This window comes from Mesitornis unicolor, unplaced genomic scaffold (assembly GCF_000695765.1).
Source record: "Mesitornis unicolor isolate BGI_N332 unplaced genomic scaffold, ASM69576v1 scaffold14950, whole genome shotgun sequence".
NCBI lineage: Eukaryota > Metazoa > Chordata > Aves > Mesitornithiformes > Mesitornithidae > Mesitornis > Mesitornis unicolor.
In genome coordinates this window covers 5,463-22,713 of record NW_010159064.1, presented here as the reverse complement: position 1 = coordinate 22,713, position 17,251 = coordinate 5,463, and the positions used below count along the sequence as shown (strand labels likewise).

The 17,251-nt window shown below is 50.4% G+C and overlaps 1 protein-coding gene across 1 annotated transcript; it reads right to left on the bottom strand.

Annotated features, from left to right (window-relative positions):
- Positions 1-8,715: 8,715 nt before the first annotated feature.
- On the bottom strand, positions 8,716-16,897 carry GUK1 (guanylate kinase 1). Its single transcript, XM_010185428.1, has 7 exons — positions 16,786-16,897; positions 15,070-15,111; positions 14,092-14,188; positions 10,586-10,724; positions 9,731-9,815; positions 9,336-9,421; positions 8,716-8,887 (listed from the first exon to the last, which is right to left on the bottom strand). Exons 1-7 carry the CDS (start codon positions 16,895-16,897, stop codon positions 8,852-8,854), a joined length of 597 nt encoding a protein of 198 aa, XP_010183730.1. The 3' UTR covers positions 8,716-8,851.
- Between the last annotated feature and the right edge of the window lie 354 nt (positions 16,898-17,251).

Genomic DNA, 17,251 nt, shown 5'->3' with positions numbered 1-17,251 from the left:
CCGCCGCAGGCTGAGCTCCCCGGCCGCTGCTTTTCCTCCCCTCCCGCCCCTTCGAACCCCGCTCCCTTCCCGCTCCAGCAGCCCGGAGACGGTGACGTGGAGATCTCCAGCTCCTCCGAACCCATCCTTCCCCGGGACGCCAAGGATTTCTTTCCCTTCCCTTTATATATTTGTTTAAATTGCCTTCTAAGCACCCAAAAAAAAGGAGTCCAGAAAGAAGAGGATGCGGCGATGCTTGCAGGAGCCAAGAGCATGGAGAAAGATCAACTAATGCAAATAGTTTAAGGGTTTAGGGCTAATAATAGCAAAGAGCAGGAGAAGGGAGGCGGAAAGCGGAGGTGCTGCCACGGGATATGAAATGTTTCCTTCTCGTTTGGGTTTGCTGCTCCAACAGGGGTGAAGAAAAAAAAGCCAAGACGGCTGCAAACTTCACCTGTCCTTACAGCTACAGCAGCACCATTAAAAACCTCTTTCCCCCCCCCTTTTATGTCTAAATAAACACCCCAAAGCAGCACTCGTTGTTTAAAATACTAAAAATTTAAATTTTGGGGACTGGGGGCTCCCTGCCAGCCCCATCCCAACCCTTTTTCCCATCCCTTTGCTCCCTTCCCAGCCCTGTTTTGCAGGGCAGGGGGGGGGCAGCTGGAAGCATCGCCCTGCTCTGCAGATCACAGCTGGAAGGGAAAACAGCTGGAAGGGGACAGAGGGGACATTTCCCTCCTCCCCCAGCCCCTCTCGCTCTCGGTCAGAGGGTTTTGCCCCCCATGGTTTAAGGGGGGGAGCGATGTTACCCCGCGCTCAAACACAACCGAGCAGGGATTAAATAACCGCCGCCGTCCGGAGGCTGCGACCTTTGGCGCGTTGTTATCCCTTCCTTCACCTTGCCAGCTCGCATGATTTTCTGGCTGATCTCACAATAATTGATGTTTTCCTTAAAGGCCCCGTGCTGCCCGGCGAGATTGGGCTTCCAGGGGTTCAAATCAGCGAGGTTTTTTCACTCGCTGCAGTTAAAGAAACTCCCCCAAAAATTAGCAAATCCAGTATGAAGATGACTTTAAATGTTGAAAAATCTGGTGCCTCTTCAGTCTCCAAAATCCTACAGGAACCCAGTGCACATCTCTCAACATTTCTTAAGTATCCACCATGTGAAACTACTCAAAGTAACTTGTTTTCCCCAGTTTTAAGAAGGGATGTCCTTGCTCCCCCAGCACAGCTGGGATGGGGCAGCCAAGTTCTCATCCTCGTATTTAATTTTTCAAGTGTGTTTTCTTCTCTCCAGCTGCTTTCAGGGAGGAACGAGCTGGGAAACAGCCTGGTGGAGGGGGGATGTGTTCCCAGAAGGGGGTTTCAAGGGGAAATTTGCTCTGAGGATGCTCCAGGGATGGAGGAGGAGGAGGAGGAGGAAGAAGGGAGGCATCGCTGCAGCGCTTGCCCCTGCAGCTGGTGCTGCCCTTGACACGATCAGAAGCCAAAACTTCAGCCCAAATTGGAGGTTTTCAAGCAAGTTTTGGGCGAGGAAAACACCTTTACCAGAAACCCTTTGGGAAATCCTTTTGTGGGTGGCTCAGCTTGAAAACAACCTCAAATACGCTTCTAAAAAAAATCAAAATCTCTGTTTTGAACCCAGAGCGAAGTCCTTGTTTAAAAGTTTCAAGCAAAACCCTGAACCTAAATTTTAACTCAATTTAAATTGGGATTGCCCAGACTCTGATTAGAGTTAGATTTCTGCAGCTCAAGCACATACTTAGCACAAAACATTTTGCAGGCATAAAAAGTAGCAAGACAATTTTCATGGCTCTCAATGTTCTATATATGTGATATATTAAAAAAATACTATATATATTTAAAATATATTACAAGGATCAACGAAAGAGTGACACAGCCCCCCAGGAGGAGGAACAGAGCATCCTTTTGTCCCCAAATCCCCATTTCCCCCAGAGCTGCGTCTTGATAAGGATGCGATCGGACGAGCCGTACCTTTCACAGCCAGGAAAAAAAAGAGGTGCGCCTTCGCCGCGGCTCCTCACCGCATAACCGGAGACCTTCGGGGGAGGAAAGAGCCCTGCAGCACCACCGTCCACAGCCCTGCAACAAAGCCAAGGAGGAGGTGATTATTCCCGGGCATCTCTCTGCCAGGCACAATACGGCAGCATTTCAGCGCCCGCGCTCAATGCCATCATTGTCCCCTCCTGCGGGCAGTGGCACTGGGGGAAGCTTCTGCGAGGTCCCAGAGGCTTCATCCTGCCACTGGATGAGGACCAGGAGACTTTGTTTTCCTCCCAGGGCAAGATAACAGAGCTGGGGACAGCAGAGAGGGCAGTTTTGCCTCGCCAACAGAGTGATGCTATTGCTTGGTGTGAGGTTCCAATGAGAGAGAAAGGAAATGGGATCTTGGATAAAATACATCATGGGGATGAAGATGATGGGAAAACTGGGTTGAGAATGGGTGTTATCAGCTCACTGGTGAAATGGAGGGGTGCTCTGGGTGGTTTTGGAGGGATCCTTTGCACGTGGATGCTGCATCCAGTGGAGGAGCGCATGGAGGAGCCACCAAAATGGTCAGGGGTGGAGGATGGGATGCGGGAGGAGAGGCTGAGCAGGCTGGAGAAGAGCAGGGGACACCTTACTGATAAATGTGAGTATTCAATGAAAAGGTGGGGACAAAACAGAGCCAAATTCTTCTCAGAGGCACCAGAGAAGCAGCAAACTTGCTGTACCCATGATGAGAAGGCACGAAGGAAGATCCTGCCCATCTTTAGAAACACCAGGAGCAAGAAATTCAGTGAAATTTCTTCCCTATGACCACAGCGGATAGCACAAGAGCAATGAGGTTGGATTTCAGCAATAAAACCAGTAAAGAGCCCAGGGATGCTGCCACAGCGGTGCCACCTGCTTGATTTCTGCTTTGTGGGTTAGGAGCAGGCCCTAAAGCCAATGGGGTGAAGCTGCAGAGCGGTGGCCCCAAGGAGCGGCAGCACCTGTGCTTTGGAGGGCGGATGGGGTGGAAAAACTGCTGTGCATTTAAAAATTACATATATAAAAGCAAATTCAATGTGGATGGAGCTGGGCTGCTCCCAGAGGTGCTGGCAGTGTGCGGGCAGCACCTGGGAGCCTGGGGCTGGATGGAGGGAGCAGAAGGGACGTTCAAGCCCAGGTCTGAAGCCACGGGGATGTCCGTGCTGGCTAAGATGACTGTAGGCGTTCTGGCTTGTCAGCCTCCGCAGGTCAAGCTACCGTAATAATTAGCAATCAGATACCGAATCGATGGAACATGTGAGATCATCCTCGCTCAGGGGAACAGCCTGACGAGCTCTCTCACCCCAGGGACAGCGATTTCCCCCACTGGCGTGGGCAGTGACACCAGGGTCCCCTCTCCACCTGGAGCTGGGTGATGCTTTACTCTCTCTGGTTCACACCGTTGTATCCAGGAGGCATCCGTGGGACCATCACCTCGAGCAGGGATGCAGCTGGAGTTATCCTGCACTTCCAACCAGGAAAAATTGTGCATCCTTCCCTTTTTTCTCATCCTTTACCCAGAATATCCATGTCAGCACATTGCCCGTTGTACCAGGAGCACTTGGAGGTTTTGGAAAGTTTTCTCATCCCCATCACCTCCACGCTGGCTTTGCATTAAGGGGAGCCAAGGACACCCCTGGGGCTGGACGCCCACCACAAAGGTGCTTTGCTTTCCATCAGCAGGACTTGGTAGCAAACAGGAGCAGAAACCCCAGCGCTTCAAGGAAATATCTGCAACTCCATGCTGGACCGAGGACTTGGCCCCATTCAACCCAGCTCATCGGGGTCTCCTCCTCATGTGGATTCAATAAAATGATCCCCTCTATGGGGTAAAGAAATTAAAATATATATAAATTATGTGCACAAGCTCAACCTGAGCACTGGAATTTCGCCTTTTCTTCCTCCTTTCTTTTTTATTACCTCCTCAGCAATGCAGCCGTGATAAGGAAAGTAAAAACTGGGAAAACCATCCCGTTCCTCCCTTCTTTTTGTGCCTGGGGAGAGAGAAACCAGGCGTCAGGAGGGGGATGCACCCCCGGTTTCACAAGCGTCCCGTTGTGCCAGTTGCCGCTGCACGCAATCTGAATTGCAGATGGCTTCTGGCTATTTACGGGGCTGGAGCCACGTCCTGGACAAGCGGAGTCACAGCTGCTATTGTCAGAGAAAGCTGAGCCTGTACTGGATTGCCCATCTTTTGCCCATTTTTGGAAACCTGGAAGCAGGGCTGAGCTCAAGAAACGGGGAGCGTGGGGGTTGACGCTGGTGTTTCGCCCTGGCCGGTGCTCCTCGTGGTGCGTGCCACCCCGTCCGGAGCCGGTCGGGTTTATGGATCGGCGTCCCGCGCTCTCCAGGGATGACACAGTTGCACATCCAGTCGATGAGGCTGACCCAAATACAGCACCCAGCAAGGCTGGCACATCCCTGCTCCTGGTCCAGCTGCCACGGCGGCTCTCGTCCTCCTTGGAGCATCACGTACCGATGGGATGCTCCCCAATACCTTGTGCTAGAGAGAAAACTTCCTCTTCCCCATAACTTGCTTTCCAGCAGCAGCAGGATCAGGAAAAACAAGCCCTGGAGGAGCAATGTCTTGGATGAGGGGTGCCAGCACGGGTCCCATCGGGGTCCATTTGCCCCAGTGAGGGTTATGAGCCGTAGTGGTTTTACAGGACCTACCTGGTGGTGGTGGTGGTGGTGGTGGTGGTGGGTGTCTCAGCGTGAAGCAGCAGCTGGCACGGGGTGGTCACCTCGCTGTCCTGTGGGAGAGCACAAAAAAGGCATCAGTATCCTCAGGCAGGGAGCACAGCACCCAGCATAAGCGAAATCTCAGCTGCAGCCCCCTAAAAAATGCCTAAAAAGCCTAATCCCTCTGAGAGTGACCTCTCTCTGGAGGTCCTAAATGCGTGTGAGGAGCCCAGGCTGGCTCACAACAAGTTTCTTCTCCCCTCGATAACTATTTTGGGCAGTGCTCAGGTTGCTGTAACCACAGCCCTACCCATCACGCGTCGTCCTCAACGTGAGCACATCCCATCACACCTGGGATGCTAAATCCCAGTGACTGGAAACATGAACACAAGACCAAGCCAGATAAGCAAGAAAATCAAGAGCTACTCCCACTTCTTTCTTCCCTCTCCCCTGCTTTGTTGCTTATTTTATACGCCGGCCGCCCAATTATTTCCCAGGCCGGCTCTGCCCCGCGGTGCCTTTTTGCAATCGCATGGAAGGAAGCTTGAAAATCAGGGCTGCCTCCAAAAGCACGGAGATGCCAAGAAAAAGCACGGCAAGGAGAAGTCTCTGGACCGTGGCATCATCGGGGTGAGGGGAGGTTGATGCTGGAAGGAGCCATGGGTGGATGGGTTTGGGGCTAATTTTGGCTGCTTGAAGTTATCCTGGAGTGTGGCTCCAGCCTTTCTTGGATGATTTGGGCACTGGCTTTGGGGACTGCCTGGCCTCATGTGTGACGTCCTTCCCAGGCAGCATCTCAGGTCAATGCAGAGGTCACTTCTGCATCTACAGCCACATTTCCCCCTTGAAGGGGTATTTCTCTTGCCAAAGACTTCAGACACCAGAAAGGTGGCTCCCAAAAGCGGTGTTTCAGCCTGGATTCAGCAAAAAACCACAAGCATAGGACTGAGAAGCAATTGCTTTGAAGCAAAAGTGCTACAGGGGTTTATTATTTTTTGGCATCGGCTCCAAAATACGCTCAGCCTCACTGGGGAGAGCCCCTGGAGCAGGTTTTGTCCTGGCTCCTTCCCTGGCGTGGCTCCTCGTATCATCCCACGCACCCATCTCACGGGGACTGGCCTTCCTCACCAGCATCCTCCTCCCACGGGGATGTAGGATGAGGTGCTGTGATGCTTCCCAAAGCCTCTCACAGAGCTGAAAACAGCCAAAATCTGTCCAATCTTACCCCAGTCTGATGGAACAGCGAATATAGAGAGATATTAAATCCCTTTTCCTGACATTTCTGCAAGCGACGCAAGCGCAAACCTATTCTTTCACTTGGGGGTACCCCAAGATGGAGCGACCGATGTCTCAGCCAGAGTCACAGCCGTGTTGGGGGGGAGAAATTCATCCCACAGTTGCATGGGGCCAGGTGATGAGGTTTTAAACAGCTACTGGGACAGCTAAACAAACCCCCATGTGACAGCATTAGCTCCTTCTTGTCCTTTATCTCACCCATCTTCTCCCCAAAATATCCCAAACCTGTTCAGCGCCTCCCTGCCTGGAAGATCTCCCAGGTGGGAAATGGGTTTCTCCAGGACCAGCATCTTTAATTCCAGAAACTGGTAGGGACACTCCTGTACCCTCACTTTGTCACAGTCTGATCCCTCGATCCCATCCCCAGCCCTGCAGCAAGCGCCGGGAGCCAACCACAGGACCCTGAATTCGGCGACCGCCTCCACCGCGATGCTCAGCATGGGCCACGCTTGCCCCAGGGATGGCTGCATCCCCAAGGAGCCGGTACCGAAAACACAGATCCAGAAAGGTATTGATGTTTGGATATGCAATTAATAAAATAATTCCCATTTTTGAGGATGCAGAAATTAAACTCATTTCAACAGGTGCCTTCGCCCACCCCGTTCTGAGACTCCATGTGCAGCGCAGCCCCTTGAAAACACCGAACACGGAGAGGGGCATTGCCGAGAGCACCCGAAAATGACTCACGAGAGATGCTCAACAGCTCTGTCACCCGCTCAGTGACCAGCCCGGCTCCAGCGACATCGCTCCCCATCCCTTTGCCACCCACCTCCGTCCCGACGGCCACCCCGTCACCTCGCATTAGCGCTGAGCATCCAGACGTTGGCTGTTTCACTCCGTCAGTCGCAGCGGCAGCCGCTAAAAGCAGGTCACCCGATACAGGGCGGGTTATTTCGGACTTCCCTCTCCGTTACCACCACGGAAGGAGGACGTGAGTGATCTAAATTACCTTTTTCTCCCCCCCAATTTTCCAGCCGTACGGCTGAAGCATCGTCCTTGCCCGTTCCCGGGTGCCACTCACCTCTCCTGGAGGGACAGCCGAAGGCCGGGCTGGGGGCTGGCAGCGGCGCAGCTCTGGGGGCGTTGGCAGGGCTGAGCAGGCAGCGGTTGGGCATTTCCATCTGGTGACGGCACCGCAAGGTCCCACGCGATGGCCGGAGACCACCGGACTGATGCCAGCGCCGTGTCCCGCACCTCTCGGCGTTGTGTCGCTCCGCGGCGCGGTCCCCCCTGCGCTTTTCCTGCTGTCATTTCTGCCATCTAGAGGGGACGTTTCCCCATTGCAAACGCATCCCTCAAAACAGAACAAAACCTCATGATTCGGAGTAAAAACCCTACAGCCGTCGCTCGCCACCGCAGGAAGAGCCTGGCCACAGTGATTGTCACCGTTGGGATGGGGAACAGCAGGAGCTGTGAATCGGGTCCCAGGACATTTCTGAGGAGCGTTTTCCTGCTCATTTAACCAAAACTACATTGCAACATGAAACTCTTGACAACAGAAAGGAGGATTTCACAGTAAAGTCTTAGAAAAGTTACGTTTCAAACATCCAGAGGCAAATGGTGAAAATATCAACTCTTCTCTTTCTAAACGCAAGTGAGGTACTGAAAGGGTTGTTGCCCAAGGTCTGGTTCTGCCCATCGGTGTCCACAACGTGGAGGATGGAGCTTGGTAAATGAGGAGTTGACTTGGGCTGAGAGGGACTGCAGATGTGACCTGGATGATCTCTAAGGTCCCCCCCAAGATTGTGTGTGCTGGAGCAGAGCAGCTGGGTGAAATGGAGAGGTGGGATATGAAGAGGATGAAACCCAACAGCCTGTCCTGGTAAAACATGGTTTTGGTGAGAAGACATCACAGCCTGGTCCAGCTGCTCGTGGTCTGCACGATGCCAGCTTGATCTGGGCTCGGTCTGGGGGGAAGGTGACTCAAAGTCACTACTTGTGCAGCTCTGTGGGACTCACCATTTCTTCACAACCAAGGTCTGGGACGTGTAAGCCCGTGAGCAGCTGCACCACATGCCTGTTTGCAGCAACTGCTCCTTCCCTGCAGCCCAAAAGCAGGTTAACCACCAGGAGGTACCAGATGCAACCTCTCCCACACTTACCTCAGGCAAAGGCTGGGGTGCTTTGAATACAGGGGCTCAGTGAGGAATCAAATCCTCCAAAGGGGCTCAGGATGTGACCTGCTGGAGGGGCTAAAGGGCTCAGAAGTTACATGAAAGCATCAAGGTGAAGGCTGAAGAAAGCCAGGGAAGCCAAGCGTGAGGCATCCTCCCAGTCCCCCCAGGCAAAGCTCTCCACGTCTCAAGCCAGGGAGGGACATGTGAAGTACAAGATTGCTGCCAGAGTGGCACAGAGGAGAAACTCAGTGCTTTTTCCTCCAGAAAAAAGGCAGCGGATAGATCACATCCGTGGGCAGATGTGCAACGGGAAGCAGCAACCAGAGAATGCCAACGCTTGTGATATCAAGTGCCAATAAAGATGGGAGCTCCTCTGTCTGCAGGCGGAAGCAGGGGTCACATCAATCTAAGTATTGACATGGCGTTAGCTGGGCACAACATGTACCACCCCAAAACCGCAGTGGGATCCTCAGCCCCATGCTGGGGCTGCAGCTGCCCCTTGCAGAACGGCTCTGCCCTCCACCTCCAAAGCCTGAGGTACCAACCTGGGAGAGCCCGCGCCGAGCGTGCGGCGAACAGAAACACAAGCGTGACCGGGTTTCGTTTTCTTTCCTTTTAATAGAAACATCCTAGAGGAACTTGGGAGGAGGATCAGCCTAAAGGGAATGTCTCTCGGAATAAAACGGTGCGACGCGTTTCGGGAATGATGTGCAAAGTTAAAACGGCCAAGGAGGCTCAGCTCAGGACTTCCTGGATTCTTGAGTCTTCTTGATTTCCTGCAAGGAGATCAGGGAAACAACAAAGCATCTGTCACTCTTTGGGAACAACTCATATTTTTATAGCTCTGGAGACCAGAAGCGATCCATCTCCTCAAGACCAGCTCCATAGCATCACAAGATCAAGCCCAGAGCACACAGGAGGCTTTAAGAACAAGGCAAGGTTTGGCTTAGAGGCTCTTCAAAACCAGCACAGCCCTTCCATACTGTCCAGAGGTGTATATTTATGTTGCCCCTAACCCAGAATTACGCTGAATCCATTTAGACCACTGATTCATCATCATTCATAACTGATCTGTGCTCAACTATGTCACTCAGCAGCTCCAAACAGAACAAGTGTGGGCACGAGGTCACATTTCTGTGGTTCCCTATAGTCAGACCCTCATCTGCTCAGCCTGGAGGTCACGCTTGCCCAGGGAGCAAGGCAGAAGAGCCCCAAATGACTCACCTCCAGGAGCACCTCCTTCAATTCGGAATAAGCTTCTTCTAGATCATCATTGATAATGACCAAGTCAAACAGGCCGGGCTCTTTACCTAGGGAAGGAGACGAGGACAGAGGAGTTAGAGGAGAAAATGTTTCTTCCTTGTGTCATCTTTCATGCATGAGATGAGTTCCTGTGGCATTTAAATATTATTATTTCAGCCACTGCTAATGCATCTCTCTGCTAACAACTTCAAGGAACTGGAGTGGGAAATGATGTAGTTTGGGGCTTAGATCAAACCCAGGTATTGCCCCAGCCCCACCAGCACACCTTGGAGATCACAGCCAAGATATTTGTGCAGGAAACAGCTCCTAAGTCACCACCGCACCCCCTTCCCCTGGGCACATCACCCTGGACTTACTAAGTTCCAAATCTACGCGGGCTGCAGTCAAACGCTTCTGTAAACTTTCTTCTGTCTCAGTCTTTCGGTCACGGAGTCGTTTTTCCTAAACCCAATAACAAATGCATTAAAGAAATGCGTGTCCCAAATGCTGCGTGCAGAAACCACCACTCACCCCACAAGCCAGTGCTGTCTGCCCCTGCACGGGAGATGTTTGCTACTGCCAGCAACCACGGGTAGGTAAAATAACACGGCAAAGGGTAAGGGGCCTCCTTCACAGCCTAAACCAAACCAGTGGCCAAGCTGGGTTTGGGCTCAGGATGTCCTGTCCATAGCTCACTTTCCCAGTGTCTATTTTTTTCCACCTTTTTTTCCCCACCAGGTACTGCTGGGAGGTGAAATCTCTTTGCTGGGCTCTGTCGACTTCCTCCTCCACAAACTCAAGGACAAACACAGACTGAGAGCAAGAGGAGAAAGCCAGGAGTCATGGCCTTCATTGCCACGTACCCTTTGATGGCTTCAAGTCACGTATATGTTTCCATATCCCTCTCTGAACCACAACAGCGATTTCATTTCTCCCAGAGGCACACTGCAATCATTCATTATATAGGGCCCCATAAGACCAGAGGTGTGGAAACCGGACAGAGACACAAAAAAAACCAAACCAGGGCACAGGAACATGTATCCCTGGGAGCCAGGAGTGAGTGAGTGAGTTAGACTGGGCAGAGGTAGTGGGTGTGCTCAGAAACATCCTCCCCACCTATTCTACAGCTCTTAAAAACACAGATAAATCAACCAGGGGGGAACCCTCACGGCTTCAGAACAAGGCGCTGATTACCTCTAACTGCCTAACGGCAAAGGAAGGCGGTCGCTCACCAAGATGTCTATGGACGGAGGCTGCACGGAGATGTAGATGGGGTTCAGGTCTGTCCTCTTGATGTTCTTCACGCCCTGGATGTCGATGTCAAGGACGCAGATCTGGTTCTGGGCCTGAACGGCCTGCACTGCACCTTTACTGGGGACAGAGCAGAGAGGGAAGGGGTCAGAGCATCCAGCCATTGCAGCAGGGGTTTGGTGTGGCCCCCTCCAGCAGAGCTTCACCTCACAGGGCTCCCCTGTGCCCAAATTGTGGCAGGAGAGAATGGAGACCCTGCTAAAGAGTTTCTCTTTCCCCAAGTGTCCTTTGGTGGAGCAGGGTCCTGCTGTCTCCTACTAGAGAGGCTGAAAAAACCACAATGGAAGGTGTGGAAATAGATAATGCACAACTGTCCCATGAGAGGTGTGGATCAGGTATGGTCCTGCCTTCAGCAAACACAGGAGAGACCTTCACCAAGGAGCAAAACCACCAAAAACTTTGCTTCTCCAGAGATTTCCGTGCCCATGCACTCCCCTGAAGGATGCCTGATGGATGCTCCTGCCTACTCTGCAAGATGCACGATTAAGAAAATGCATTTTTAAGCAGCAGTTCTTGTATGTCATTAAAGATGGTATCTCTTCCCACCACGGGCTGTGTATAATTGCCTCAAGTTTGTTCCTGAACCCCTACAATTCTCCCTTGAAAAGCAGCAGTGCCAACCCTCTCCTGGTGCACAGACAGCACGGAGAGCAGCCCTGCCAGGAGCTCAGCGGCAGCACCGCGGGTTTTGAGGTCGCGAAGTCAGGAGGTCACGCAGTGGCAGAAGAGATTAGGAGCAGATCTTAAGGTGGCTGCCGACTTTCCTCCTGACCTGCACGTCCCATGGCACAGGTCACAGACCCCAACAGGAAGGAGAAAGCTGAAGCAAAGCTGTGAGACCAGCACCGTGCCCTATACAAATACAGCTCTGAGCTCCATCCACTGCAAATCCACAAACACGCCCCAAAACAGCTTGGTTTGCCACATGAAAGCCACAGGCTTTGTCATCAGGTATCACATAACTCCTGCTACAACTGATCTACAGAACCAGCAGCTCATAGTCCCCAGAAAAAAACGCCATGCCTGCACTCTGATTTCAGCCTCTAATTAAAGGTGGCTTCAAAGAAATTCTGGTTTCTGTGAGCAGGACTCAGTGCTACCCCATAGAGAGGGCACTTTCAATACTCTTAATTTAAGCAAATAGTATTTAGTTTTTCATTATTATTAGCTGATGAGTTTTAGGGAGCAAAAAGGATTGGTGAAAACTTCAAACTGCTGTAATAAGCATGAGGGACTCTCTCCATTTTATCACACATCTGATTACAAACAAACCCCAGCACGTCATTTAATTTGGTTACAGTATTAAAATCCTGTGAACTTCAAGGAAATTGGCTGAGGAGAGATGTCTTCCAGTACCCACTTTGAGGAAAAGGCACCAAAACCAACTCCACTGATATCAGGCATCAGAAAGCAGCCGTCTCCTCCACGCTGTGGCCAACAGGATTAAGCAGCACCCACGTGAAGGAAGGAAGCCGGTCCTATGCAGGATGAAGCCAGGGATTAAGGAGCTTGAAATCGGTCTCTTCTTGGTGCTGGGTATTTGGAAGATGAGCTGCTGGGTTCCGCTTCTCTTGCCAAAACCAGCAACAGTGGAAGTAGCAAGGCCAGGGCAGGGGATTGTGTTTCTCCATCAGCCTCAGAGGGGGCATGGCCAGATCCCTGCAATGCTGCGGTGACAGCAGCATCACCTCTGCACGTCACATCAAAGAGCTACGCTACCGAAATCACCAGCTGGTCCTTCAGAGCTGTACAGCTCACAGCACGTTCAGTCTGGCACCTCCCACAATGAAACCATCTTCAGAAGGTAAAACTTTGCCATCTCCAAAAAAATCCTCAAAAAAGCGCATTCAGCTCTTTAAGAAATGCAAAGTCTTCCTGAAAAAGCATTGCAGGTGAATTTCTTTAATGCAACTGCTTAAATATCTCAAGAAACATTTAACTTGCCTCCTTAGCAGGTCCTTTACTGTAGTGCCACAATTTTCTCACAATAATTATATAAGATAACTGACTTCTAATTAACATTGCAGCTTAGTGTTTTATTGATCATCAGCTCCAACGCTGAGGGCAATGCTATTTTAAAATCCACCTAACTCTTTAACCCCAGTCAGGGGTGCCATGCAATCTATCTGTTGGTAAGCAGCCACTTTACCAAAGCTGCACGCAAACTTGTTTCACAGCAGCTAACACAGATCTCATCGCTTCTGCTCCCAAATTCACCATATTCAGACCATTAAGTAACGCAGGGATAATGAAAATAAGTCTCCATTCTGCCCATCACTCTCTGCAAGCACTTGGAAAATACTGAGGAGCATAAACAGTCTGTGAAAATCACATCAGTGCAAGAAAAATGTTAAATATATGAACTTCTTCAGCAGCTCTCAAATGCTGAAGGCTACAGAGAATCTGATAAGGTAATGAATGGAGAAGTGGGCCCAGGTGAAGCTCATGAGGTTCAACAAGGCCAAGGGCAGGGTCTTGCACCTGGGTAGGGGCAATTCTCATTACCAATACAGGCTGGGAGGTGATGTGCTGGAAAGCAGCCCTGAGGGAAAGGACTGGGGGCACTGGGGGATGAGACGCTGGACATGAGCCACCAATGTGCATCTGCAGCCCAGAAACCAACCCCATCCTGGGCTGCATCACAAGAAGCGTGGCCAGCAGGGCCAGGGAGGGGATTCTGCCCCTCTGCTCTGCTCTGGTGAGACCTCACCTGGATACTGCGTCCAGCTCTGGAGTCCCCAGCACAAAAAGGACATTGAAGTGCTGGAGAAAGTCTAGAGGAGGCCACACAGATGATCATGGGCTCGAGCAGCTCTGCTACCAAGACAGGCTGAGAGACTTGGGGTTGTTCAGCCTGGAGAAGAGAAGGCTCCAGGGGGACCTTATAGCGACCTTCCAGGACCTGAAAGGTGCCTATAAGAAAGCTGAGGAAGCACTGTTCACTGGGGCATGGAGTGACAGGATGAGGGGTAATGGTTTTAAACTAGAAAAGGGGAGATTTAGGTTGGATATTAGGAAAAAGCTCTTCAACATGAGGGTGGTAGATCAGTGGCACAGGTTGCCCAGAGAGGTGGTGCAGGCCCCATCCCTGGAGATATTCAAGGTCAGGCTTGATGGGGCTCTGAGCAACCTGGTCTGGTGACAATGTCCCTGCTCACTGCAGGGGTTGGACTGGATGAGCTTTAAAGGTCCCTTCCAACCCAACACATTCTATGATTCTATGATTTCATTATGAGCTAACTCTGCAAGAGTTAATTTTGCCGTCTTAGTAAAGGATCCTGCTATCAGAATGAATTGCTTTGCTTATGGTAAGAATCTGTGTGTTTGGGGGAAAACGGCGTCACTAAGTTAAAATGTTTTTTCTTCACTAACATCTCAGGTCCCTGCACCCCCTGGGGTCAGCAGTGGCAGCATCCAAACCGCGTACCTCGTCCCGTACATATTCCCGGAGAACTCCGCGTGCTCGATGAATTCCCCAGCATCAATTTCTTTCTGCATTTCCTCTCTGGTCACAAAGTGGTAATCTGGGTAGGGAAAACAGGAAAAATAGCCAGAAATTAACAGCTTTGAAGGTAAAATTCATGGTGAAAATGACATCCATGGGTGCTTAGGGGAGAAGCACCTTAAAACACTGGCAGAGTGCTGATATCTGCCTTTGAATTACCATGTACAGCATTCCCTCTCTACCCCAACTGCCCAAACACCTGCTCAAAGTATTTTAGAGCCTTCTGTGTGGCCAAAAATGCTGCTGTACCCCATTTTTCATACCCCATCCCCTTTCTGGTGCAGTGGGAACCTCCCCACAGGTGTGGAGCACATTGCAGCAGCACTGCTGAGGCCATTAATTTGAAAGCATTTATGATTAAAGACTTGAACAGGATGAGAAAGAGAGGGGGAGATAAAAGGGACCATCAAAACCAAACGAACTAAAAAAGGATGTTTATCTTTTGTTAAAATTCCTTCCTTCCACTTCAGAGTGAAAGCTGCCATCGGAAATGAAGGGCAAACCTCATTTGGTTCTTTCTGAAATAGGCAAACAAACCAGAAAACAGAAAAGCAGCTGGACACAAGCTCTTCAGACAGAGAAAGGCATCTCATGAAGCAGTCGCCTTTCCCGAAGCAGTGAGCATTTGAGGTATCTCCAAATGGTTATGGTCTCATTGCCATTGAGATATGGAACAAAAGTGTGTGTGTGTGCATATTTATGCACACATGTACATACACGCACTCTCAAACATATCATTACTGAATGCCTGCTCCTCCTGCCTAAGGAAATGCACCCTATAAACATAAACGTAGGCCTAACTCATCTGCTAGTGGGGATTCCTGCATGCACTTCACACAAAACCTCAATATTTTTCAGAGGGATTGATTGCTGAATGAGGCCCAGCTGCAACACACTCACCTTTACCATTTACTTCTCCAGGTCTTGGCTGCCTCGTGGTATCTGCAAGTAAAAAAAAGTAGGCTTGTAAATTTTGGTAGATCACCCAAGGCAGCAATAGTATCACAAATCAAAGCACACATGTGGCAGATTAACCCAATCACATATGAAGCTGATCCTCTACTGAAAACGATCAAAGCTGCTGGAATCAGCTCGTGTAACATGCAATGATGTGCAGGACCAGCCTTTAATGAAGAATCTTATAGTAATCTGAAAACAATTAATTAAGATCGTTAGGGGCTGAGCAGTCAGCGTGGGACTTACCAGGCTGGGCTTAGTTTTCAGCTCCGCTACAGCCTTCCTGTGTAATCCCAGCCACATTATTCACACACCTCTGCCTCAGTGCAGGGGAATTAGCAGTGCCCTACTTTGCAGGGTTATCTTCATTTCAAGAGATCACGCAGCACCTCTACAGGTGCTTAAAATAGCCAGGTTTAATGAATAAGGGCAAACGTCTGCACGAGAGAGGTGAATAAATGAGACAGCCTTTGAATCGCCTTGGAAGTCGTTCAGACTCGCGTTATTTTAAGCACATGCTCTGCAAACCAAAAAGGAGCTGATGGTCATCATGGAAAGCAACACTGATTGTTTTATTTAAGACCAGCAGGAGTTAACCTAATGCAATAAGGCTCTGATCACCTCAAGTATTTTACAAATCACCAGTTGCTAAGGTCTAAGTGGCCTACGGAGATGTAGGAAGAAAACATCTCCTGCGAGGCAACTGTGGGGAAAACGGTAACATTTAATTTGGCGTGAGAGGAGAGATTCAGCTGAATCAGGAGCATAGGATGAAACACACAAAAGGAAAGATGATTTTAAGTTATCTCCAGTAAAATTAAATTTTTAAACACCCAGTATTTGCCCTTTCATTGCAGAACAAATCTGGATCTCGGAGATCTCAAGGCAAGGATTTCACCTGCAGTATCCAAAGCGTTAGGATAATAAAAAACCATTTTGGTGATGTACTTATAAACACCTTGCAGAGCTCCAGGGAAAATCAGGTGAACGAGCTGTGGACACAGCCCAGACTCTGAGGGTAACCCTTTAAGGTGTCACTCAAGGAAGAAAAAGAAACAAAATCAGTATTGCAATGGGCAAAATGCCTGAAGAAAACCCCCTGCACTTACTCGGTTGGATGCAGGAGGACATCAGCACTGCCTGCAGCTGACAGCGACTGATGTAGAAGTCAACCACCACCAGAGCAATGGCAGGAGGAGGTGATGGGGCAAATCATTTCATTGACTGACCCGGTAATGAGATGGGCTTCACAAAACTCTTGAAATTTAATTTAAGTCTTGTGGCTGTCACAATCCCCATCAGCTCCTGCAGGTGGATGGGAAGCAGCAGCTCTCGAAGCAGAGGCGTCAGTGGGAATTTTGGTACTTTGAGTCAGGAATCGCTCAGAAAAACCTCATCACCTCTCTGAGCCGTGTTGGGAGGTGAGGGGAGTCACCAGACCTGGAAAGGGTGCTCTTCCAGACAAATCTTAGATTTGCCACTCAATACCAGTAGTAAAAGTTGTCCTGACTTATTCAAACATCCTAAAAAGCTCACAGGGACACAGGCAAGCCACAGAAACCCATTATTTAGGGCACAAATACAGCTACAGCGGCAGGCTCTGGGCTAGCAGCCCAGAACTCCTCCACTGCCCTTCCCCAGAGACATACGGGTACTCACGGGAGACGCTGAAGCCGAAGATGTTCTCGTAGTTTTTAAGCAATTTCTTTAACAAAGTGCTCTTCCCTGCACCCGATGGGCCACTCAGAACCACCGGCCTCGGTCCCTGCATGACTGGAGAGACACAAAAACACAGGTTTGGTTAGAAACACCCGTGAAAAAACACAGCTACGGATCCCTACGGGTGCTTGAACCTACAAAAAGCATCTAACCTTTACCCCCAGACACAGGTCTCTGCAGGTAAACCTGGAATGATGAGAAATCACCAGCCTGGAGCTGATAGAAAGTAACTGAGAGCGTAGGAAATACCAGGGGAATTCAAAGTACTATTAAATCAGCAAACTGGCTGCAGAGAGCGGGAGCTGCCACCCCTGCAGTGCTGCAAAAGATGCGGGCTGGGAGCCCTGAATATTTGGATATCGATTTGGAAAGCAGACAGCAGAGGCCACCAGCAATGCAGCAGGAC

Coding starts and splice junctions, on each gene's coding strand:
- GUK1 (XM_010185428.1), bottom strand. CDS start 16,897: ATGCAGGGACCGAGGCCGGTGGTTCTGAGTGGCCCATCGGGTGCAGGG. Junction 15,112..16,785: donor CTTCGGCTTCAGCGTCTCCC/GTGAGTACCCGT, acceptor TTTTACTTGCAG/ATACCACGAGGCAGCCAAGA. Junction 9,816..10,585: donor CTCCGTCCATAGACATCTTG/GTGAGCGACCGC, acceptor TATTGGGTTTAG/GAAAAACGACTCCGTGACCG.